The sequence below is a fragment of the Amia ocellicauda genome, chromosome 17, assembly GCF_036373705.1.
Source record: "Amia ocellicauda isolate fAmiCal2 chromosome 17, fAmiCal2.hap1, whole genome shotgun sequence".
NCBI lineage: Eukaryota > Metazoa > Chordata > Actinopteri > Amiiformes > Amiidae > Amia > Amia ocellicauda.
Genome location: NC_089866.1, coordinates 25,888,591 through 25,913,267, shown reverse-complemented (window position 1 = coordinate 25,913,267; position 24,677 = coordinate 25,888,591). Strand labels below are relative to the sequence as shown.

The 24,677-nt window shown below is 42.3% G+C and overlaps 1 protein-coding gene across 4 annotated transcripts in view; it reads right to left on the bottom strand.

The window, feature by feature from the left end:
- The window catches only part of LOC136712325 (mediator of RNA polymerase II transcription subunit 13-like), an 89,048-nt gene that overhangs the window by 22,852 nt on the left and 41,519 nt on the right, over window positions 1-24,677 (bottom strand). For all 4 annotated transcript variants that reach the window (XM_066688830.1, XM_066688831.1, XM_066688833.1 and 1 more), the window contains exons 3-11: window positions 16,018-16,102; window positions 14,778-14,861; window positions 6,266-6,411; window positions 5,539-5,733; window positions 4,502-4,666; window positions 2,864-3,020; window positions 2,291-2,395; window positions 794-1,447; window positions 449-674 (exon numbers count right to left, since the gene is read on the bottom strand). In XM_066688830.1, the coding sequence (XP_066544927.1) occupies window positions 449-674; window positions 794-1,447; window positions 2,291-2,395; window positions 2,864-3,020; window positions 4,502-4,666; window positions 5,539-5,733; window positions 6,266-6,411; window positions 14,778-14,861; window positions 16,018-16,102 (1,817 nt within the window). The remainder of the gene's footprint in view (window positions 1-448; window positions 675-793; window positions 1,448-2,290; window positions 2,396-2,863; window positions 3,021-4,501; window positions 4,667-5,538; window positions 5,734-6,265; window positions 6,412-14,777; window positions 14,862-16,017; window positions 16,103-24,677) is intronic.

Here is a 24,677-nt window from a genome sequence, read left to right as displayed (position 1 = left end):
TAAAGTCAATGGAGTGCTAACAGAAACATGCTTAAATCAATAAGACAGAAGAGCATTCATCACCCATAGCGCTCATGGCTTGTGGAAAGGTTGCAGTCATTAGGTAAGGGTGATATTCAGTTGGGAATTTCACAATTGTGGAGAGAAAAAGGCAATTTGGTTGAAGAAAAAGTTTAATGTGAATGATGACTGCGTTGCCTCAAGACATTTGGGAGGAAATAAGGTTATGGGAACAGCATGAGGTTTGTTGGCGCAAGATTTTGTAGAGCCTGCCCTTCTCTCTGTAACTGTTTAGCATTGTCTCAACACCTAATACAGCTCCAATTCTGGGTTATTTTGCTCCACTCTCAAACTGAAACATGAATGAATGAGCTAGAACTATTCTTGAGTGTTTTGTCTTTTGTCTGTGTCATTCAGGCTTTGTGATTTCAGCTGGTGCCTGCCTTACCTTCACCTTCCTGCAGGGGTCTCTGTCCTGTCCCTGTCCCTTGATCCTCTTGGAAGATGGGAAGCTGATTTCAATCTCATCGTCCACAAAGGTATACGGATCAGAGGAGTCGCCGGTGTCTCCCAGGCCATCCACGCTGGGCTGCTCCAACAGGCCCAGAGTACGAACCTGCTCTCGGACACACTCTTCTGAGATCTTGAAGCGCTTCTGTGTCTGCGTGAATAGCCTGGGGAGAGAGGAAAAAGCCCAGAGATCGACACAATTTCTACAACAGTGGAAAATCCTGTGGTGCTGCCTATATTTCTGGGTTTCAAATTCATTCTGACCCCATTCATTCCCTCCTACCTCTTCAGCGCGAGTCCCTCTGTGGCTGCCTCTACCTTGACCTCTGCCCGGTCGCTGTGTAAGTCAGGGGGCCTGAACTGGGGGTCATCGCTTCTGGGGATCTTATAGCCTCTCCACCACCGTCCCCCTGCCTCACTGGGGCAGAGTGGGGCTGCGTAGAGAACCGTCTCACTGGGCTCTGTCAGCCTGGACCCCAGGGGCACCTCCGGGCAAGGGGTGAGGCCTACAGGGGGCTCCATAACCTCTGGATCCTGCACCCGGGGGTGTGGGCTGAGCGTAGGAGGGAGTGGGGAGACGGGGGAGTGCACTGGGGAGTCAGGGGCTTTTCCTGCGCTGGGGATGGGCTTGGGGAACTTGCAACTGGGAAGGGCATCAAGGGGAGGTTCCAGTACCACCATCCCCAGCTTCTGGCCTCCTGATGGGTCCTGCTCCAGACAGGCCTCCTGACCCAGGGAGAGTCTATGGTGGAACGGAGTCATGGCCAGTCTTTTGGGCTGTTTGTCCGTCTTCTCAGGCTTTTCGGGCACCTTGTGCTTGGAGGTGGAGGGAGGGGGCAGCGAAGGGGCAGCAGGAGGGGCAGGGTTGGTACCAGGTTGGGGGTTGGCCGGGGGACGGCCAGCAGCACTCACGTGACGCTGCTTCTGTAGCTTGTGCCTAGAAGATATACACAGACATGACACCATGGGCACCAGCAAACCTATTATTCTATTAATAGACACCATGGCATGTAACACAATTTTTGTTCCTGGGTAGTAAGTGTTATTTCCTAATTGCTTATGCCTCAAAAGTATAGAAAATGGCTATTATTCCCCACAAACTTTTTTGTGCGAATTTGTGTCTTTTCGCTCACATAAAATCAGAAAAAAAAACATATGAATCCAAATTAACATGTATTCATAATAAAGTAATGCAAAAATGACTACAAAAGATTTAGAAGTGAGTAGTTTTTACAGTATAGCATATTTACAGAGTAGTGTATTTACAGTATAATCGTAAATCTCGAAAAACTACTCGCTTTTATGTGAACGAAAATATCAAAATATCACTGTCCTGGTCACAAAAGCAAAGTTTGTGGGGAATAATAGCATTTTTTTTTTGGCATAAGCAATTAGGAAACACTACCCAGGAACAAAAAAAAAAAAAAAAGGTGTTATCAATCTACCTTAACTCTACAGAGGGGCTTTGTCACGGTGAACGTAAGAGTCAGATACCATTTTAACAAAGGCCAGCAAAAACAATCGAAGAACAATGCAGGTGGGAAACAAAGGGTCACATTTAGAAGAGATTGGACCTCCCTAAGGCCACTTTCATGCTAGCATACCAACCCAGGTTATGAGCCCATTTCTAGCAAACCACGTTCTGATTGTCGTTAGTGTGAAACATGTATGTGGGGGTTAACTTGGGTCAAGAGCCACCAACTTCTGGAGATGAAACACCCCTCACTGGTCCAGATAGATTGAGATGAAAAATGTGATGGCCATCTTGCAGTGCCCTTACCTGGAGCAGGTGCAGGAGACTCTCTCTGCGGGCTCAATGAAATTCCACATGGGCACACTGCTTAGCACTTCCTCTTCTGGTGTCATGCTGCCGGACAGACTCCTCCTATATGAGAAAAATAATTGATTATGGAATTAGAAATTAGAAGACAGATCCAGTTCATTGTGTGGTGTGTGAAAGCAACGCTACTTGATTCCAGGCAGAATGATCCAATGCTCATGTTACATTAATCTAACCCCAGAGTGCATCTTAACCTACAGTAAAGGCAAGTCAAATCTGACCAGCTTAACTTGGTTACATTTCTTGTTCAAATACGGTTTTTATGGGCTATAGTTTTTTTATGATCCTTGCCCTACCAAAGCTGTTAATGACACTGAACACGCTATATGCCTCACTGGACCACTTTTCGTTTTCCTAGGTGCTGATGATTTAAAGTGACCTGTAAGCCATCCTAGACTGAGACCCTCCAAAAACCACAGCCAGGCACCTCTGTCATAGACAGAGGTCATATAGAACAGTAACTGCTGATGATAAAAAGTAGAGAAAGAGATCTACCCATCCAGGTCAACTCACTTGTGCTGTGTCCTGTTTAGGTAGCACTCCTTCCATGCCTGGTGTACTGCCTGGTTGGTCAGTTTCTTCCCAGAATGCTTTGGGCTGGGGGTTGTGTTGCCCATTCCACCTTCCTGCCCAGGCCCACTGGAGACTGTTGTCTGGAATCCAGTATCACCTACAATGACAATTGAAGATAAAACACTTGGTAATTATTGAGGTGACAAATAGAGCACAGGCCCGTTTGGAGGTTTATGGGTAGCCAAGAAGCACGTAGGAAACAACCTTCACATAGAGAGGCTCCTGTGTACTCTCTGTCCTTCCTTCTGGTGAATGTGGCCAGTTCTGCTCACAGTGAAGAGAGTGTAACACAGAAGATATAGCATTCAGCGGACTGTCACTGGGAACATTTCTCACTTAACAAGAACCAGTTCTGGGAAACCCTGTGATCAAATGGGGTCTCGAGCATAATCCTGCCTTCTGACAGAGTGCTAAGGAAATGTAATCAACTGCACACTTTGATTAGGTGTTATTCCATGACCTCTTATCCTTCCTCAGTGACCTAAATGGCTGAAATCACATACCTTTCAGGAGCCCCTTCAAAGACTCTGAAGGGCTGCTCACTTAGGCACTGATACCTAGAGTATAGAGACCAGAGCGGTGCAGCAGTCATTTAACATCACGCTCCAAGAATTCATGCATCATTTGTTTCTTCTTCTCCCCACTCTTGTTTGAGTATAGCTGCTGTTTAACTTACAGTGGCCTTGTTGTTTGTTTGAGGCTGTCACTGTCAGCGTAATCAGGCTGTGTTTTCACCAAATTGCATCATCCATCCCTGACCTATCTAACTCTTCGGTACGGTGTGTATTTAAAAAACAGAAAGACAAGCAGCGAGCAAGACCCTACAGGCCAGGCAACCAATTATAGGTGGCTGATCTCTGTAAAGCTGCGTTATGTAAAAGTGGAGAGATTATTCTTAAGTAGCAGTGTGGTTTGTTTATATACCTATTTAGTACATTTTCTGTCGAACTGAAAGGTCACGTCTCGAAAAGGTCTGCATTTCTGTGCAGCTGATATTTGGTATTTATTTAAAAAGAAGAGAAAACCCATAAAAGCATAAAGCAATGAAGGCTGCTTACATAAATAAGCTGGAAGCTCCCATAATTCCCTTTTGATGGCACGCGGATATCTTTTGTAAGGCTTTGTATAAAGTCTAATTATAGCGTCTGTCCGGTTTGCGGTCAGTGACAGCTTGAGCTTATTATCAATGCAATTCATACCATGTGAAGTGCCGTTGTAGTCCAAAGCATTGATGCTCCTCCTTCTCAAGCATTTTATTCATTTCAAATTGATTTTAGCAAAACCGTTCATTCAGCTGTACTTATTTTGCAGAGTTGGGTGAATACCGATTCCGCCTTGAGAAAATTGTCAGATTCCAGCTGAATGGACTGAGTAAAGACAGGGGGTGTCAACTTTTGAATGGTGAATATGTTTGGACTTTGGATTGTTTGGTTATTAGTGTGCATAACCGTAATAGTAATAACACAGTAATAACATGTCATGCTATTACCTTATATGTATTCAAATAAATCCAAACTCATGCCATTTCAACATATTTTCTTTGCACCCGGTTTGCTGTGTAGGGGTGCTGAGGATTACCTGAGCAGGGCTGCTCTGGTGAGGTTGGGGGAGTCAGAGGGATACTGCAGTTTGTGGGGTCCCTGGCCACCCCTGGCCCCCCTGTGGCCGCTGGGGACTGTGGCACTGGCAGGTCCCCCTGGGCAATGAGCACAAAAGCGGACGGGTACACCATTCGCACGCCACCTACACCAAGAGAAAGAACATGATTTCACTGCACCAGTCAATGGGAAGAGGACAATTACGATATTAAAAGCATACTGTGGATGTCCTATCTGATAAGGATTACTTATTATTAGGCTACCTATTGTCTTAATGAGTGAAATTAGAGTGTTTCTGGTTTTAGTGGTATGAGCTCAACAAGTAAGTACTTAAATCAGAGGCACAGCTAGAATTAAGAAAATCAATAAACGAAGGTCAGCAAGTCAATGAGGTGATTACACTGTGCTGTAAATCCTGCCTGCTGGATTCAGTAAGCTCCCTCTTTACATGACCCTCGATCCACAAGCACAATTCCGACTTGGTGATTATATCCAGTAAGCAAACTTCCCCCAATTTACAGTCTGGTAACACATCCAGGAAGTAAGCAATTAAAAGACCAGGATTCTAAGGATATTTGTGGTGCCATTCAGAAAAGAAAACTAATTTGAGATTTTTTTATTATTTTTTTAAAGAAGAGTACAAAGTATTCCAATTTAATTTATTGGTTTGTAGAACTTGTACAAAGAGGTGAGAATCTAATTATACGGATGAAAAAAAAAAATTGAAATTTGCCACAGAATGTATATATATATATTTTTTAATGTTACTATAGTCCATGTGTAGGTTCAAACAGCCAGTTTTATAAAATGGCGAAATAATAATACAAGAAAATGTTAAATCACGTAACTAAAAATGTGAAAAGAAAAACACTTAATATTTTGATTGTGTAAACAACTGTTGTGTCACTATGCATGTTTGTAGTAATTGGCCATGATATGAAGTTTTAACACTGGATTTCTTCCAGTTCACAGGTAGCTTCTGTGTACCATTGGGCGTGGGTCAGAGCGATCACCTACCGACGATGACTTCCACGGCCACGTGTGTGTCATTGTCATAGCCAGGCTCCACCCCTTCCCTGTCGTTCTCCCTCCTGCGCAGGACCATGGGGTAGAAGTAGCACCACTCCTCCATCAGTTTGCGGACTGCGGGGTCTGACATCTTGTAGGCTTGGCCTGTGAGGGTCCCATTCAGTCCGTATGGGCTGAGGATCACTGTGTACCAGACAGACAGACATTGCAGTGACCTGGGGCAGAAACTGCTTAACTTTTGTGCATTGTTCTAGAATCTAGCTTTTTTTGAAGACAGTGAGCATCATGGATTGTAATCTAGTAAACCACAGTGTGAATGCACTCCCCCGATTACAAAACAGATGGATTGCTCAGCCTTTTTTTTGGCACTGAAAACTTTGAATACATTAAGACACTGGGCAAGAGCTGGTGCTGTCTGTGTGTGTGTGCATCAGAACCAATGAGATTCCACCCCCCAGCCCCCCCCCGCCTTCATTTACTATTTTGAGCATGCACTGCCTGTCATTAGACATCAAAAGACACAGCAGCTGCAGAATGCAAGCCCAGAAAATAAGAAAATGATCACGAGACAAAAACTGCCAAAACTGAAAATGCATGCCCAGACACTAGATACAGACAAGGCTGCCTGGTGTCTTAAGTGGGATCGGTTTACAAAAAATCCTTATGCAGTAATTGGACCCCAGGCCAAAGTGTCCCATGCAGGTGGAGCTCTCACCTTGGAAAGGGGAGGTGGAGGTCTGGGCCAGGGAGATGTGGTCCTCATTGATACAGTAGGTTGGCTGATGCTGGGCAATCTCCACACTAGTGCACACATTGCTCTCCCCATGAAGGAAGAATGTGAAGGCGCAGGACAAGTGCTCACTACAAAGAAAAGAAAGAAGATTTAGATTTTTTTAAGGACAGCATTTTAAAACCCATCCTTTCCACACACATTCAGATCCCCCGATTTATGTCTGCCATTTTCTTTTTGTTGTGTTCCCAACCCCTTTCCATTGCATCAGATCCAATTCAGATAAGCCAGTTGTTTTGAGTGTTGTATGCTCTCAATTCTGAAAAAAACAGAGTTAGTGCAATGAACGCAGGGGTTGCTGTTGAGTGGCAAATCGGAAAGCCTCTTCAGACTTAATGTCCAGCCAAACCTTGGCAGCTCTCATCCAGTAGAGCTCCAACCCTGGGGGAATCCAGGTCACAGGTCCTCTTCAAAATATTTGGCCATCAAAGGCATTTAAGACACAAAACAGCTTCCAAGCCTTTTTCTTTTTCTTTCAATGGGTTTTTAATCCTGCATGCATGTACTGTCACTTGATCCTGTAGTCTCTCCCCTTGATCATTGTGGAACCATTTGGCTGTGACTTCTCTTCAGTTTACACACATTGTCCTGGACTGGTTCCAAGAGGGTTACACAGGAGGGTGTTTGTAAACTTCTTCAAAATCATCCGTGGCAGTCAAACCATGACATACTCCCTGTCTTAATTCAGTTCAGCAGGAATCTTGACCATTTTCTCTTGGCTGAATCAGTGCTCCAGAAGATCTCAAAGGATATCACTGATAAACACCAACAGTATTAATTCAACCAAATCATTTGCCAAATAACACAATTTCAAATGAACGAGAGAGATGTATGCTTTACAGTGCAGCACCGCAGTACATCCATAGAGGGTGCTGTATAGCAAGTGCAGAGAGCTCTGTGACTTACATAAACATTCCTAGAGCTCCAAATCCCAGCACACAATCACCCCCCCCCCACACACACACACCCACACACCATCACCAGAACAGTACAGCTCTACACATCGCATACACTGAATGAACTAGTGTCGTCAAGCTTTAGAAAGTCACAGTGGTTTCCGTGCATCCCTCATGTAAATTATTGAAATGCCCACAAGCCCAGAGTTTAAGCAAATATGCCATTTTCTCGTGCCCCCTCCCCTCCTGAAAAACTATATGAACAGCTATTAATAGTAAACCTTCAGCCTCCAGGGGATCATTTTCATCGCAAGTTGAGAGCCAGCCCACTACAGCGGATTGAGCCTGCGAGTTCATCTTCCTCCCACGGCAGCGCTTCGGTAATAAACTGAGCGAGTGCGAGGTTCCAGCTCTGTTGTTATGGGCTTAGTCTGCAAAGAATGCTTTGTTGTCTGTAGGGCTGTGAATTAATGCCTCCCAGATTAAACTTTTGCACTGTGTGGAAAGGGTCTTTTGCCACTTAAGTCATACAAATAAATATGAGTCGCTGGTTTTGTGTTGTTCTCCACCAGGGGCAAATTCGTCATTTTCCAAATTCCCAGGCTAGTTTTGTCACTGTATGATTTGTTTATTTCTGTGTGCATAAATATTACAATTTGTAAGAACTATTATGATTAAAATAATTGGGTAATTTTGCAGATATTGTTTGGTGTCCATGGTTTTGTACAAACTAAGATACAATGTTCTACAAATAAACAATATGAGAGAGTTGTATCAACATCACTATAAAATAAATCAGCCACACGTTAAAGCATTACATCACCCTAAATTCATAAACACATTTCTGTAACTCATTATGAGCACTAGCCTGGTATGTGTTTAACACATTTCGCTATTTTCTGGGAATGTTTTAATTTTACACTACTGGGAGGAAGTGAAAACCCTAAAAGGATACATTTCCCAGTAAAATATCCATAGAATGTCACTTCTCCTTTTGGTATTTATAAAACAAAGTCAAATCCTCAGTAAATACGGCCCACCACACTGAGCACAAAAACAAGCTTTCAATGGCCTGCCAGAGACAGAGAGACAAAATAGGCTTCTTTTATCATCCCTAACCTCTGTGTCATCCCACTGTGACCCCTTCATGACCTCCCTAAAGGCCATGACCGACAGGCTGCGAACCGTTGTTCCTAATGAATCACGAAAGGACATTGTTATTGAAGAAGACAAAAGAAAAAATTGCAACCCTACAAAACAGGCAGGGTTTGCTTGGGATTTCATTGACGAAGACGCAGAGTGCCACGCATCTAAGAACTCGATGAAAAAGGCATGGGACTGAAAGAATGTGAACAACAGCCACCTGGGCTAGGTTTCTTTAAGTGCTCAAATTTACTTTCCAGATGAGACAGTTAGCAGTTAGCAATCAATTAGCATTAAAATCATCCACTCTGATTAATAAGTCAATGTTAACATGATCATAAAGCACTGTAAAGCAGGGCTATAGACCGAATGGGTGACTATTGTCTGTAAGATCCGATCTGAACAGTAACTGGTAAAAGGGGTCGGGTGGGGGGAACTGAAATGAATTCTTCATTAAATTAACAACATTCCAGTGTGACGCACATGTGACGGCCAGTGACAAACATAGTAAATCAGCAATAATCAGTCAAAGCGTAACTTGTGATCGCTTACAGGGCAGCTAGGGAAAAAAATACAAAAAGTGCATCGAGATTTGAAAAGCTGTCACCGCAGGAGAAGGCCTGACCAAACGGTGGTGTGCTGTATGCACTGGCACACAGTGTATCAATACCGATAAGGCTATAAATAAGAAAGCAGGTAGGGGTAGAGAAGCGAGTGGCCTGAGGCGGGCAGAACGCTAGGTAGAAGAGACTCAGTGAATTATTCAGTGTGGCACATTTCTGATTTCTCCACACTTAGCTGAGATCACATCCCGGCTTAATGGGTTGGTACAAAGCTCAATTAATGCTTTTATGTTTAAATCAATCAAGAGTCAGAGAACAGGAGCTGATCCTTACACAGTCATTCCATTTGTGTTCTCCTGGGTAGGTGGGGGGGGGGGAGTTGGGGGCAGACAGCCTGTCAAAGGTGCAGAAATCTCTTTAGCTGTCATAAGAGCTGGGTCCATAACCGAGCTGGTTTGGTTTTCTTTCTTTGTATGCATCTGGATCTTTCCATTATTTATTTGTTTGTTTGTTTATTTTTCTCCCCCAACCTATCACTCCCATCAGGAAAAAGCAAACTTAAGGATAATTATTAAAGGCGGGGAGTCGTTTTGGAGGGTAAGAGAGTAACAGCACAGGTAAGCTGGAGAGTGAAATGTCTGAGTAGAACAACAAATATAACCTGCACACAGTGGGAAGAAAAATCCCTCTTTAAAAGTAAATCAATACAAAGTTTCTCAAGTCTCTGTAAGCATATATCCCTGTAATGCATTTTTTTTCTCTCTTTTATTTTATGGCATTAATAGATGAGTGAAGTGTCCCCGCTGTGACCCTTGAGCCTTTCAGAACCAGATGCAAAGCAGATGCTACAAGAGGTTTGGGGGCCCTGTCCTCTTTTGACATCATGAATTGTTGTTCAGAATTGTGGGTAGCAATAACGTAGTTTAATGTGTCCTTTCCCTTATTGTTAAAGGAAATCTCCTATGCAATAAACGGGAGTTGCAAATTTAATAAGTTCAATTTTGCAATATGCTTGGCCGTGTAATTTGTAATAACGCTGCAGCCATTAGCAACCATCAGGTGTCTTGGTTTATTTATTTTTTCCAAATTAAAATCAATGTGTTGTATGGTGCGTTTCTCCTTGTAATAAAATATAGTAAAATTTTAAAATATTTAAGTCACCTTTTGAGTGCAGTGTTTTGCTCAATCATGCACACTTGTGCTGTGTCTAAAAGCATCTCTTTGAATTCCTCAACTTTCTATAAAATAACATCCTTCTCAGAAAACGCCACAGCAACAGGAAAAGACAAATCAAGAGATCAAAAATATGGCTATGAGCAAAACTGCCCCGTACAATTACTGACACACCACAATGCAATTTTCTCCCAAGCTCATAAAGAAACTGAAACACTGAGGTCCAAATATTACACATGACGCCCAGGGTTAAACGGACAATCACACTCTGGTATAATAATTACAGTCCATCGTCTGGGCTCTGTAGTTATTCTTCACTGACTGAAAGCACAGCTGCAAAAAATAAAAAACTGAATAAAAGTCACCAGTTCCTTCACACTTTGCTGTATTTGACCAGATATGTTTAAAAAAAGGTTTTTAAAAAGGTGTAACCCTTTGCTTGAACTGATAGTTGGAATTACTGAATTAACTTATTTTTGACCAGTAATGCTCTTTCATACTGGAGTAAAAGTATTCAGAAATCAAAGGGACTTCAGAACCTATAAAGATCCTGAACAGAAAATCGTTTCAAATTTATTAAACTGGAAGTTTACCAATAATTGGTCGATGACGCAATATAAGCTACATTTGTCATCACTGACTATTGGCTGATGTAACAGATGGCAAACACATGGTTAGAAATACAAATAAATACATGTTCATTCGGTGATGCAATTCTGAACAACACTGTATACATTTAGTGTCAATGCACATGTTTATGTATATGTACTTATATGCATATGTGCCATGACACTCATAATACACACTGCAATGTGATCCTGAGATGTCTTGCGCTCCAATTTTATTGACTGAGAGACGAGGAGGCTTTAAAGTGATGCTGTGTGAAATCACTTGAAATGGCATTTCTGAAAACTGTGAATCCACAGCAATGATGCTTAAATGTAAGCAGACCGGGTGCATTCACTTTTAGGTGGTCCCCCACATTGACACACAGTGTGTCACAATTAGTATGTTGCTCAAAGAAGTAGTTCATCCTTTTATTTTTTTTATTTTTCATTTTTCACTTTCCTGAGGTAGCAACATGATGACCTTGCAATGTAGCCTGACACCCGGAGTCCGTTGCCAGGGAGACGGCTAATGTCTCAATGTCATTCTCTACACTCCCCCGGCCAGAGACGAAGGGAAACAAAACACAGTTATACAATCACAAACACACATACACACACACACACCAAGACTGCTGCCCTGTGGTGTTATAAAAATAGCTCTGCACTCCCATCATTCAACTGTCTTTTTAATGCTTAATTTATAGAATCAAGTCTCTCTCTCTCTCTCTCTCTCTCTCTCTCTCTCTCTCTCTCTCTCTCTCTCTCTCTCTCTCTCTCTCTCTCTCTCTCTCTCTCTCTCTCTCTCTCTCTCTCTCTCTCTCTCTCTCTCTCTCTCTCTCTCTCTCTCTCTCTCTCTCTCTCTCTCTCTCAACATTAGTCTGATGAAATCATGTACCAACAAATAAAGACTGCTTTCAACAGCAAGACCTAAAATGAACAGTTAGAATCCTAAGAGGTCCAAAAAGCTTGTCACATATATTCACATATATGTCACTCCAGATCCAGGACTGAGACTCAAGGCTGACACAGGTAGAACATCTAGAATCTGTTCCGAGTTGTTCAAATAAGCGGTTTTATCTTGATTCCTTTTTCATCCTGGTCCAAAGTCTTGAACACGTCAAGTGTTGCTGTGTAGAGATGTTGAGAAATTGCTGCTTGATGTACACCTTTGAATACCTTTATTTTGTCAGGGTGTTGCTGAAGTGTGATTTTTGAAGTTGATGTGAATGTCTCTATTGAGATTTCTTCAGGTTCTCTCAGTGTTTTGATTTTAGAGTATCTTCTCAGACGACTTCAACATAATCCAGGGTGTTATAAGTGCTTTGAGTCCTGTTTGTTCTCATATAGTCCAAGGTACCTTAAAGGCAATGTGCTCGTACTTCTGGAAATCTCCACATGTCTCCGGGTGTTCCCAATTTTCAATAGCATAAACTCTTGATAATCTCATGTTGGTTTTTGATTGTTGTGCCATAATTCTGTTTCATTGCAATTATTCTTTCCTATTAGGTGTTGTTGTTTTATGTTTTTGATGTGCCGGTTATTTAAAACGTTTTGATTAATTAAGTTGCTGTTCAAATTCCCCACATCTTCAGTAATACGACTACTTAGCATTTTGCACGGTAGCTTTTGACTTATTTCCCGCTTTCTTTTTTTTTGTTTTGATTTATGATTCCCCTCTTGTTCTCTCGCAGCTGCCATGGTGTTACTCTTGATTCTGTCACACATTTGTGAGGCATCTAGATCTTCTGTCTGGTCTTGAAGCCTACTACAGCAATTCTTCAGTTCTAGTCTGTACTCTGATTTCCGGGGCTCATTATGTCATTATGGGTTTCTTCATTAATTGTTTTCTTTCCACTTATAGATTTGAGATTTAAACCAAACAATTCTGTGGTCACTCCCAGTGTTAAAGCTATTCAGGACAGTGCAATTATTGATTGTGTGTTTTCTGATGTGTTAAGATGTAGTCGCTTGTGCTCTTTGACTGCATGTTCCAATGGGACTCCAGGCGCATTTCCCTGTGTTTGTTTTCATGAATTTGTGATGAAAAGATGTCTGTTCTCTGCAAATTTCACCAGTCTATCTTTCAATTTGGTTTCAGAAGAAGCAGCAGAAGAAGAATTAATTGAATGGTTATTAATGTTATAAATGAAGACTAGATTTTGGTTTGATTTCTGACATGAACTGGCTGAAGAATTCCAATAAAATGTATGTAGATAAGGCATTCTCTGAATAATAGTCCATGCGCTAGGGAGTAAAAATGAGATCCGTGTCTGGTCGGGTCATTTTAAACCAGTGTTTTTCTGAAATGAGGACATGGGGAACACATTCCTATGGATGATGAGAATACACACTAGAGCAGTTCAATGTGGCCACCATTTGTGTCCGTGATGGCTTGCATGCATGGAAGGACACGGCACACAGCTGTGTTTAAAGGCAATATGATGTCGTACAGCTTTGTCCCCGTGCTCCCATTTGTAAGGAGTATCGAATCTCACTCCTTCACAAGTACACAGTTCTCACCATTCACTTCTCTGAATAGGCTGTCTGACTTTATAAGCACCATGGGTATATAAATATATAACACCAGGATGGGGTTTAGGGCCTTGAAATGGTTCAAAGACGAAAAAAAGAAAAAAAAAAGAAAACGCAGTCGAAAGAGCCCATATCTTCCCTTGCCTCTCTCCCCTAGAGCTCCCTTCTCAATAATTCACTGAATTGCTCTCTCTCGCTTTCACAGTGGGAGCTTGTGGACTGACAGCGCGCACAGACAAAGCTGTCAAACTGTGGAGAATCAAGCAGGCTTAACTAGTGCACTGTCAGAGCAACAATACCTATGCTAAGACACCCCAACCCTACCCATTCCATCCCTCCAACTCCCTACTCCCTTCTCAACACAGTGTGGAGCACAGTAAATTACAGCACACTTTGATATCCCAACTCTGTCACTGTGAAGGTAAACTCTGCTCCTTTTGTTTTTCAGGATGGGGAAATGGTGGTGGTGGTGGTGGTGGTGGGCTCTTCTGACTGGAGGCTGGAGAGCTACCTCAGTCAATATCCTTGCAATCCGCCTCTCTCTCTCTCTCTCTCTCTCTCTCTCTCTCTCCTGCCGCCGCCAGCTGTCTGCTTTGACACCGCAAGTTCTCGTACAGCAGTCTGGTATCATGCAAGCCGCTGCGCCCTTCCCCTCGAGTCTAGTGTTCGGTATAATACACAGTGCACTTCACCACAGTGCCCCCCTCCTACACCCCTCCTCTCCTGTCCCCTCAGTCTCTCTCCTACAGTACGAGCCCTATGAATCGCACTCCTGTTCTCTCTCTCTGATGATAAAAGGCTCCCTGCTTTGGTGTAATGTACGCCTGCTTCATTCCATGTCTCTCAGTCTCACACTCTCCTGTTATGATACAGTGATAGGGCATGCATCTTCCACCCCCCACCTGCTCAAAATCCCCACCCCCCATTCTCAATTCCCCTCAGGCTCTCTGATAGACTCCAAGTCTATGATCCATTGCCTGGCTTGTATACAAAAGGGATATTCCCTCTCTCTCTCTCTCTCTCCCTCCCTCTCTCTCCCTCTCTCTCCCTCTCTCTCCCTCTCTCTCCCTCTCTCTCCCTCCACTGCAAAAAAAAGCACAGTACAGTATGGCTCTCTCACTCCACGTCTCCAGCATGCATAACGCCAGTACTGCTGCTCTCTTGCTCTGAATCCACCCCCACCCTCGTCGAGATATACATATTGCAATGTTGCTATGGTCTCACTTTCACACTGTGATATAAAATTACGCTGCCCACCCTTGTTCAATCTCCCTCTTTCTCTGGTATACCACTACCTCTCTCTGTCTCTGCCTATGATACCACACCAAGTTTCTTTCAATACCCATACCGCACATCTGGTTCCCTCAAACACGTGGGCCAAGGGACCCTGCTTGAAACCCCACCCATCAACCACCATTGGTGTCCATCCAACACTTCCGTTCTTTGGTAAAAGCTGAATGACAGTCACTCTCCCTACACCCTAAACACCAACAGTAGCACAATGACCCCATAGCCACCCTACCTGTTATTGAGGTTCTTCTCTTCAGGTTCATAGGGCTTTACAAACCATTTTCCAATCCGCACAAAATCCTTGTCCATCAAGCACCTGTAAAGAGAACAGTAGCACATTTTGACTTGCTTAGTCACTCATTAAAGGGAACCACTTCACACTACAATCCAGAGCATCAAAGCACTATTTTATGATAGCCTGCCTTGATTCTTCTGGTACATTGTATTCATTTTTTTAAATATTTTTCTTATTATATTGCCTAATTGTTTCTGCCACTGAAGAAGTTAGCATGCATTGTGTTTCAGACCAGCTGCAGACCGGACTGACCCAGCTCACAGTGAGCAGACTACGCAGGTCACAGGCTCCCAATTAGACACAGGATTCGCTGCTGCACGGTAAGCTGAGTAAACCCTTGGCAACTCGAGCCAAACCGATCACTGGCGGTCCTCAGCCAAATATTCATGGGCCCATGTGGAATCCCAGGCAGAATGTTATGACAACCCAGATGTGAACCAGCCATGTCTGGGTTACAGGTCCCATGCTGCACTCTGAGGGGAAGTGTTACAGAGTCACTCAAACTCCCACACTTCCTTTTCAGATGGTCAGAACACATCTTGCACTTTAATTGTGCAAGCATGGTGTATCACAGTTTAAACACATAAAATGCAGTGTCAGAGGTATGAAGGAACTGCTCTTCGAAAGACCTGTTTTAGATAAATGCACATCCAATTGAAAATAACTGTCCCTGTGAGTCTTCTTCGTATATTCATTTTCCTTAGTGGTGCATTTCTTTAACAATCAAATTAAATAACACACTATTTTGAAATACTGTGTTAAGTCATTATCAGAGCATTATAAATTATTAAAAATATAAAAATATAAAAAATAGTCCTATTGTCCTAACATTGGCCTAAAGACAACAGTAGTTTGGACCATAAATGGAATTCAACTCTATATTCTTCTAAATGCTGGTGTCGAACATTTCATAAACTCAGATCCTACTTCCTGCTTTTTGTCCTGCTGTCTAACTAGCAAAGGAATGTTACTGTTCATTGATTAGAGGGAAATGATGCTCACGAGTTGCGGTTGTAAGAGAAAGTGAGCTCCGGGCATCTGTTTTGATTTTGTACACTGTGAACTGTTCCAAACGAGCTGCAATTGAAGGAGTTTTCCCAGCTGCAACGTGCTTCCTGCTATCATGGACGTCAGCTCGGATCAGCAAGTGTTTCTCAGGCCAACATGCAGGTCTTACCTCTCGAGTAGGTTGTGGATGGCCTTGAAGAGCAGGGTCCTGCATTCGTACGACAGCCCGCTCTCCCACAAGCCTTCTTCAGCCACTGAAATGCACAGAAGAGCACAGGTTTAATTAGGGAACCTGACAGTAACAATCACAAAGCCCCCCCCACTCCCCAGAGGTCACGGATATCCTTTATGTAGGTTTACTCTGTTTTGTATTGCAGTGTATATTGTTTTTTATATACACATAGGGGGTTTCCCATGGGTCTTCAACACACTGGAATACCAAGATCTAGCATGATCAATATTTCAAGACATGTTTTACTATGGTAGACCAGGGTTTATTAATGGTGTAGTGCAGTAAAGCACTGTGTAGGAATGTTACAACCACAGAAAACAAAGTGATCAAATCCTATGTTAAACTTAACAAGGTTTTAACATCCATAAGAGACGCTAACCCAACAGCCCACTAGTCCACAACCCAACTGTCTTTTCCCACCTACGCCCCTATTCCACGGGAGAACATTTTACAAAAAAAGTGAAATATTTTAACCTCAAACCAACAAACCAAAGAGGAGATAAAACTTAAAATGTAGAAAGGGGGAAAGCAGTCTTCCTAAAACATAGCACTTCAAAGTGACAAGTGGGGGGATCAGGGAACAAGAGTCAAACAGCTATGTACAGTCTGTGCTTTCATGTACTCGCGTACGTCTGGTCCCTTATACACATACATCGGGAGCAGTGCTGTTATTAGAGAAGGTTCACAGCTCTCTCCGCAGGGGCAGTGATCCAAGCGGATCTGTCAGTGTAACTCCCATTCATTTCAGTTTAAGTACGCTCCCCATCCAGTTCACAGCTGGTCTAACAGCGAAGCGCGATCCTTGAGACTAGTTAATGGGAAGTGCGTAGCGAGCCAGGGAAAATAACTCGCTGAGATTTAAGCAGAGGGGGGATTAAACTGCAAGGTGAGCGCAGGGACCCTTGTATCATTCCAGTCTTAAAGGCTTTGCAGAGTTCCCTTGAGCAAAGTGTGTGCCCAAGTAATTTAGCTCCCAAACAAATGTGTTGCTGTAAGTGACAGGCAGACTATTCAGGCTTAACGTCTATCAACGAATGGTCAAAGATTAAACGTTTTTTTGCCTTTATAGACAGGGATATGAAACAGAACAGGAAATTCACCCAAATTTCAAAACAAGATCTCGAAATTACCCCAAAGTATTCAGGAACCTAACTTATTCCCCATCATGTAAACCCAGTTTTTACCACACAGGGTCAGGATTGTTGATTTTACCGGAAAAAACGCTCTCTGAATATTTCCATTTGGCATTTGAATCCTTTTGTTTTTTCTCCCCAGAAACTTGGTTTCATGTAGAACTCAGTTACCAGAGGTTTTTCTTCTTCTAATTGGCAACTTTTATTCCTTTTTTCATTTTTCTTATTGTGAAAGATTTCAATATGAATTAGAATTAAATAGTATGGCATTGTGAACTGTAAGAAATCTTAAAACTAAAACAAAACAAGGGTCTAATTAATCAGTTAGGGAAATGAGAGATCAATTACAGTAAAACACGCAATACAGTGTGTCCCTAAGGCCAAGACTGGGAAACACAACTTTATAGTCTTTAAACTGCACTGAGCAGAGTTCAATGAAAAAATGGGTGGTTGTTGTTTCCTAATGTGGAGAGAGTGCATGGAAATTCAGGGTAATTTTCAAACACGCATCTCAAGGAAAAATCTTCAACAACCGTGCAGTGAATGAAATGCTCCACACCGACTTGCCAGAATTCCCCCGTAACCATGGCAACGCTCTCAGCGAGAATACCACCACCAACCCCCCCCCCCACACACACACATACATACATACACATACACACACACACACACACCACACTCCCTCCCCACCTCCCTTGCAGTTTCGAGGCTCAAACAGGAAGCTCTCATCCAGCCAGATATTCTACAGGGAAGAGGGTCTCCATCAGAAGAATTCCAAGCCTCAATACATTCACCTCATTAGTCCACCCTTTGTTTTTTCTGAAGCCCATGCCTCTTTCTGTGGAAAGAATGAGCTGAGCAAACCTTACTCCGGCATCAAGGGACCTCCTGCCCCTTAGACTGACCCGCCTGGTTTCCTCAGTCAAGCCGAGTCGGTCAGCCTCTGACTGACAGAATAACAACATAAAAAACAGACCTCTTAGCCTTCAGAGATATCACTGTCCCTTGCTAAGCACTCGGAAGGTGGTGGTGAGTTCCAGTCAAGAGCTGGTGCATCACAGCTGTCTTGTTACCTAATTTCCTCTCTCACTCCCTTCATCTTTCCACCCCTGCCACTCATAGAAAGCCTAATAAAATCCTTCTCTCAAGTAAAGGATGTCACTGTCCCATCGGTCACGTAGCCACCCTGTTGCACAAGCTATGCAAAGGGCATCTGATGCAGCAAGAAGTTATATTAGGGCCGGCACCCACAGGCCAGTGAGCAAACACAGGATACCCACAATGACCCCGGACGTACTAAAAATGGACACAGATGGATTGTGTTGACCTGAACTGACTGTTCAGTGTGTAGTCAGCAGTTAATTGGTGTAGCATTGTTTAAAAATATTCATTTTTTTTTTTTTTGGTGAAAGGACTCATGACAGGCAGTTTGCGATGGAATAGTGTACTTCTAGGGAATGTGTATCATCAAGATTGAAGTGTAAGGGGAACGATTCTTGAAGAGCAGTGCAACACATGTCACAGTCCTGACAGAAGACCTCTGGGATGGAGTGGAATGGCGATTCAGAAGGAGAGCCTGAGACCAATCCGTTTTGCTGCATTCGAAACTATACTGTTGGAGAAAAGCAGAGTGTTCTTCCAGCCATCAAACAGTGGTGGAACGTTTGGCTAAGTTTGCTGCAGTTATTTAAGTCTATGGTGGGCTTACAACTTAAATACATTGTGAACAGATGGCTTAAACTGTTTTGTTGGTCCAATACTAGAAACACAATGTATATTCAATGTGCAACTCTGTTGATGTTTGACCAAAGATAAATCCCAGATACTTGAAATAACTATTCCATTTCAAATTGCCCAATACAAGTGACAAAAATGCAGAAGCTTCCTGGAAATCACTTTTGAGAAATCTTGTACTGAGACAAGTGGTTAGCAAGACCAGACAAATAAATAAGTGTGTGATCCTTCAGGAAGGTCCAGCTTTTAAAGACAAGAAGGATTGCCAGACTGTATCATAAGAAGAGTCAACAGAATATTATGCAGTTGCACTGGTATGTGATTAAAAAATGTGGCTTGCATTTGCTCTGCGCTAAGGGGAGGGAGGGGGGGGCAAAGCCAAACCAAACTGTTACTTATCTACGACGCAAATATTGAATGTATTCCAAAAGCGCCTCACTAATAGATAAAATGTGACCTGCTGTTAAAAAGTATGTGTATAGCATTCTGTGAAAATGCCTTTTAAATGCCTAGATAAAATCAAGTGCAAAAGTCATTTTGCTTCTTCAGTTTTGCAGCTCACTTTGCAAGTTTGGGTTGTTTGCTATCTTCCTAACTCCGAGTGCACCTACATATCCGACGGAAGACAACCACAGAGAGGTTTCAGAACAGAGTGGCTAGACTCAAAGACACCAGCAGCATCAAGTGTGTGTGTGTGTTGTGGGCGGGTACGGGGGCAGGGTATCACAACAAAAAGACAGATGATGAGACAAGAGGAAGACCAGATACATCTTCCACTTTCACTCTGGCTAATGCCGTAACAAACCATCTCAGAGACAGCTATAAAAATCCGCAAAAACATCCGCTGCACTTGGATCCTAAGATCACTGAAGCGTGGGCACTTCCAATGAGGACAAGCATGATCAGTCTGGAAAAAAAGGATCTTATGCCAAAGACATCTTAGATTGTAGCAAAAAGGGAAGTTCCTCCTGCTCTTGAGAAATCGAGCAGGAAGGAAGATGGCACAGCTCCATGCTGCCCCCGTAGAGCACCAGGATTGGATAAATCTGAAGATACCGCCCAACCCCGCCCCAACCCTCACACTGCACGACCACCATAACAGCGTGAAAATAAGCTTCAAAGAGCGCTGCACAGCCCAATCCTGACCGAGGCATGGCCTACAACAAGTGGCTTGATTCCCCGACCCTATGCCCAATGTAGGAGCCTTGTGAAAATCCATTTATTATTGCCGCGTTTATATTTTATTTGCAAGCACCGACAGATTGATTGATTTTCAGTTTTTAAAATGTTTCCTTTTCCTTGGTTTGAAATCCAAATGTTATTTTGTCTTATAGAGATACGTTCAGTAAGAAATCATATGGCCATACACATGGCCTCTGTGGCGAGGGCTGCAGGACATTAACTCATAACAGACGTCCATGACCATTCTGGTCAATGGACAATTCCACGATAAAGTGACCCTGGCCATGAAAACAAAATTATGCCCATATCAAAAATATGTATTACTCAGTTTTTACTAAAAGGTGTATATTTGCGCATGCTGTGTTATTTTGGTTCACTTTATGCCTTTTCTTTACTTTACAGCCATTTAAAGTATTTATACATTTGTAAATATGCCCAACTGGAACTCAATGGGTATGTAATTCCAAGTTAATAATATTACATTTGACAGAAAACAGGAAAATATTTTACAGCCATTTATAATAATGGTGTTTATAAATAAAACCAATGTCACATCCATAATGTTTTCTTGGCAAAGTTTGTATAAAAGTTGTATGCTACACAAATGTTTTTTCAAACTTTCTATGCAAAGCTAACTTTTTTAAACTTATGTTATGGGATAAAAACGTTTACCCATTATTAATAACAGTTGCCCAAATTAGTGTTATGGATGTGACCGTTATGGACGTGACAATAATGTCCCTATTGATTTAATGATGTTATTGCAAATAATACGTCTTACGATGTAAAAGCAAAATACGAATTGCAACACTTATGGTAGCACATAATTCATATTAACATCACAGCACCAGACTCCTGGCAGTTGTTTTCATAGAGCTAGTTTTTATATTTAATCTGCTTAATTTAAAATTGTTTCAAGACTGCTCCTTTGTCTGCCTATAACTTTAATAACTTAATGATTAATGAGTGGCAAGGAGTTAAAAAATGCTTGTACACGCAAGGCATAATTTATCATTTGAAATGTTGTAGAATATCGCCCTAATGAAATGCATACCTTTAATCTGAAACTATGGCCGGAACCTAATCACATTTCACAAGAAAAACAACAAAAGGTGATAACATTATGTTTTGTAAAGTGTGATTCGCAAGTCCCGTGCAATTTGATTATATCCGGGCCTATACCAGGATCTTAACCTGACCCGTCGAGGCATGGACTCCACTAGACCTCTGAAGGTGTGCTGTGGTATCTGGCACCAATACGTTAGCAGCAGATCCTTTAAGTCCTGTAAATTGCGAAGTGGGGCCTCCATGGATCGGACTTGTTTGTCCAGCACATCCCACAGATGCTCGATCGGATTGAGATCTGGGGAATTTGGAGGCCAAGTCAACACCTTGAACTCGTGATTCATCAGACCAGGCCACCTTCTTCCATTGCTCCGTGGTCCAGTTATGATGCTCACATGCCCATTGTAGGCGCTTTTGGCAGTGGACAGGGGTCAGCATGGGCACCCTGACTGGTCTGCGGCTACGCAGCGCCATACGCAACAAACTGCAATGCACAGTGTGTTCTAACACCTTTCTATCAGAACCAGCATTCACTTTTTCAGCAATTTGAGCTACAGTAGCTCGTCTGTTGGATCAGACCACAAGGGCCAGCCTTCGCTCCCCACGTGCATCAGTGAGCCTTGGCCACCCATGGCCCTGTCGCTGCTTCACCGCTTTTCCTTTCTTGGACCACTTTTGATAGGTACTGACCACTGCAGACCAGGAACACCCCATAAGAGCTGCAGTTTTGGAGATGCTCTGACCCAGTTGTCTAGCCATCACAATTTAGCCCTTGTCAAAGTCGCTCAGATCCTTACGCTTGCCCATTTTTCCTGCTTCTAACACATCAACTTTGAGGACAAAATGTTCACTTGCTGCCTAATATATCCCACCCACTAACAGGGCCATGATAACAAGATTATCAGTGTTATTCACTTCACCTGTCAGTGGTCATAATGTTATGGCTGATCGGTGTGTGTATGTGTGTGTGTGTATGTATATATATAATATAAAATCCCTCATTGTACATGTCTTTTGTTTAATAGTCTGCATTGTTTTGATTAAATTATTACTATTCACATCTCATTTTAAATATTTAAAAACATGATTACAAATTTAAATACTATAATACTATAACTGGCTTTAACCAGAATTTTGTCTTGATTTCAGTTTATCTTGGCTTCCAATGACAAATGACAATTTAAAGTGTTTTTAAAGAAAGATTTAAATACATTTCCTAAATGGAGTTCAGACAGCATCACATCCATAACGCTGTGTCACATGTCACGAGTTATACTATTAAAATATAAAAACCCTGATGTATTTCTTAATATGATTTTTGGGAGTTGTCCTTACAAAATGGCATTAAAAATGTTCTGATGGTAAGTTCTACGAATCAGACTTTTGAGAATATGTTAAGTGACCTAGCAATCCTTGTCCATTTCTGTCACATCCATAACGCATGTTTCTTTGGGTGTTAAAAAACTAATGGTGAAACATTGAACCTTGAAATTTTAACATGACACAGTTCAAAAAGCACATTTTCTAAATAGTGCATCATATTTAGTTATTTGTTTAAATGAGCCCTTTTTGCATTTGTGTGTGCAAATGTCACATCCATAACGCTGGAATTGCCCCAATACAAACCAGTGTGGGGGGGGTTAAGACAAAAAAAAATGCTCAAGTAATCAATCAAAACCACCCAGTACCAGTAATGAATAAAAGGAAAATATACATGGGAACATACTGTATGCATCAAGAGAAAGGGCCCCGAGAGACATCATGCACAGCTCCTATTATAAATTATCATGGCACAGACTCAGAAACTCCTGGCACTCACATGTGATGCAGCGAGCTCCAGCCTTTTGGAATGATACCAAATCACATTTTCATAACTACCAAACCCTTCCTTCCACATTTCACTTATTCACTCGGCAACAACTACACAGCTGAAAAATTACATAATGGTAGGGGTCACCTATTAGAACTTGGACCAAAAACTGAATTCACTGAAATTGCTTTCATCTGAACCAATATGGCTCCGGTATTATTTTCTACTGGGTCGGCATAATAAATTGCTTCAAGAGCATGAAACAGGGCCGCAATCTTATTTCACCCCAGTGTTATGTTTCAATATGAAAGTGTTTTATATGTCTGGGCCTACTGCCCATGCATTTGAAACCTTCAATCTACTTAACTGTCTTTTGAATTAAGCAATACATACCCTAATTTTGACATTTTGTTTGGTGGTCATGGACAGGTCTTCTTATCTACAGAAAGTGGCAGATGAAGACACAGGGAATTAGCTTGTGAAGTGGAGCTAAGCTGGAGGAAACTGCTGATATAATTCACAGCAACCTGTCTCAAAATACTCATTCCCTGCCTTTTCCAAGCCAAACAGGTTTGCTCCAAGTCCAACCACTGTGATAGTGGTTCAAATGTAGGTAACAGACCATGTATACCTCACTACAAACATACACACCTCAGTATCAATACCTTTTCACTCTGATGTCATGAAAACCTACGGTTTCAAAACATCTTGAAGATGGAAGAAAGACCACACTGACTAGGCAATATTGCTCATTGCTCCACAACACGTTTCCAAGGAAAATATGCAAAATCAAATGCAGTCGAAACGGTTTCCCCCCCAAGTGGATGCAGTAAACCACAGTGCACACTGGTCTCACACCCCCTGCAGAGCTACAATCACAGAAACCCAGTGCGGTCGGTTGAAAGGTGGAAAATGCAGACAATAAAACTGATATTTGATTTTTTTTGGAAATGGACAGAACCAGAGATAATGTCAGATCTGGTTATGGAACTTCCTGGGAGGAATTTGGAATTCAGTTATTATGCTGCAAATTCCACACATTCTTTCTACACAGAAGCAATTGATAAGCTTTTATTATTACAAAATAAATAAAACAAAAACATATGGATGCTCAGACACACTGTGATTTAGCTTTAGCTAAATAATTGTATTTTCCAAAATGGCAGTATGCATCAAAATAATAATAATAATAATAAAGCAAAAGTCTACACATTAAAACAATATGGGCTGGTTTCACAGACCAAAATAAGCTCTAATCATGTATTAACCATATAACAAATCAAGGTCTGTGAGACCAACCAAATAAGTCACAAGCTTCTATGTGGCTACGGTAGCTCCCTGGCCAGTAGAAGGAGATCTAAACTGTACACACCCTGTTCTGTGATCCTGTGTGTGTGAGTGAAAAAGACGCAGATGGGGGAGCCGTTGTCTGTTGTCTGTTGTGTGTGTGTGTGTGTGTGTGTGTGTGTGTGTGTGTGTGTGTGTCTCATCATGGTTCCCAGCCCTCTGATTCTGTAAACACATTTATTTTCTCGGCTGCCGTTCCCTGCGTGGCACTTCAGCTCAATGAGCTGTGATGGAACTGGGTCGCCACTCCAGAGTGCAGCCCGGCCCTGCCTGACCAGAGACACGATCCTCAATCCTCCATCCCCAAGACCCGCCACTCACAAATA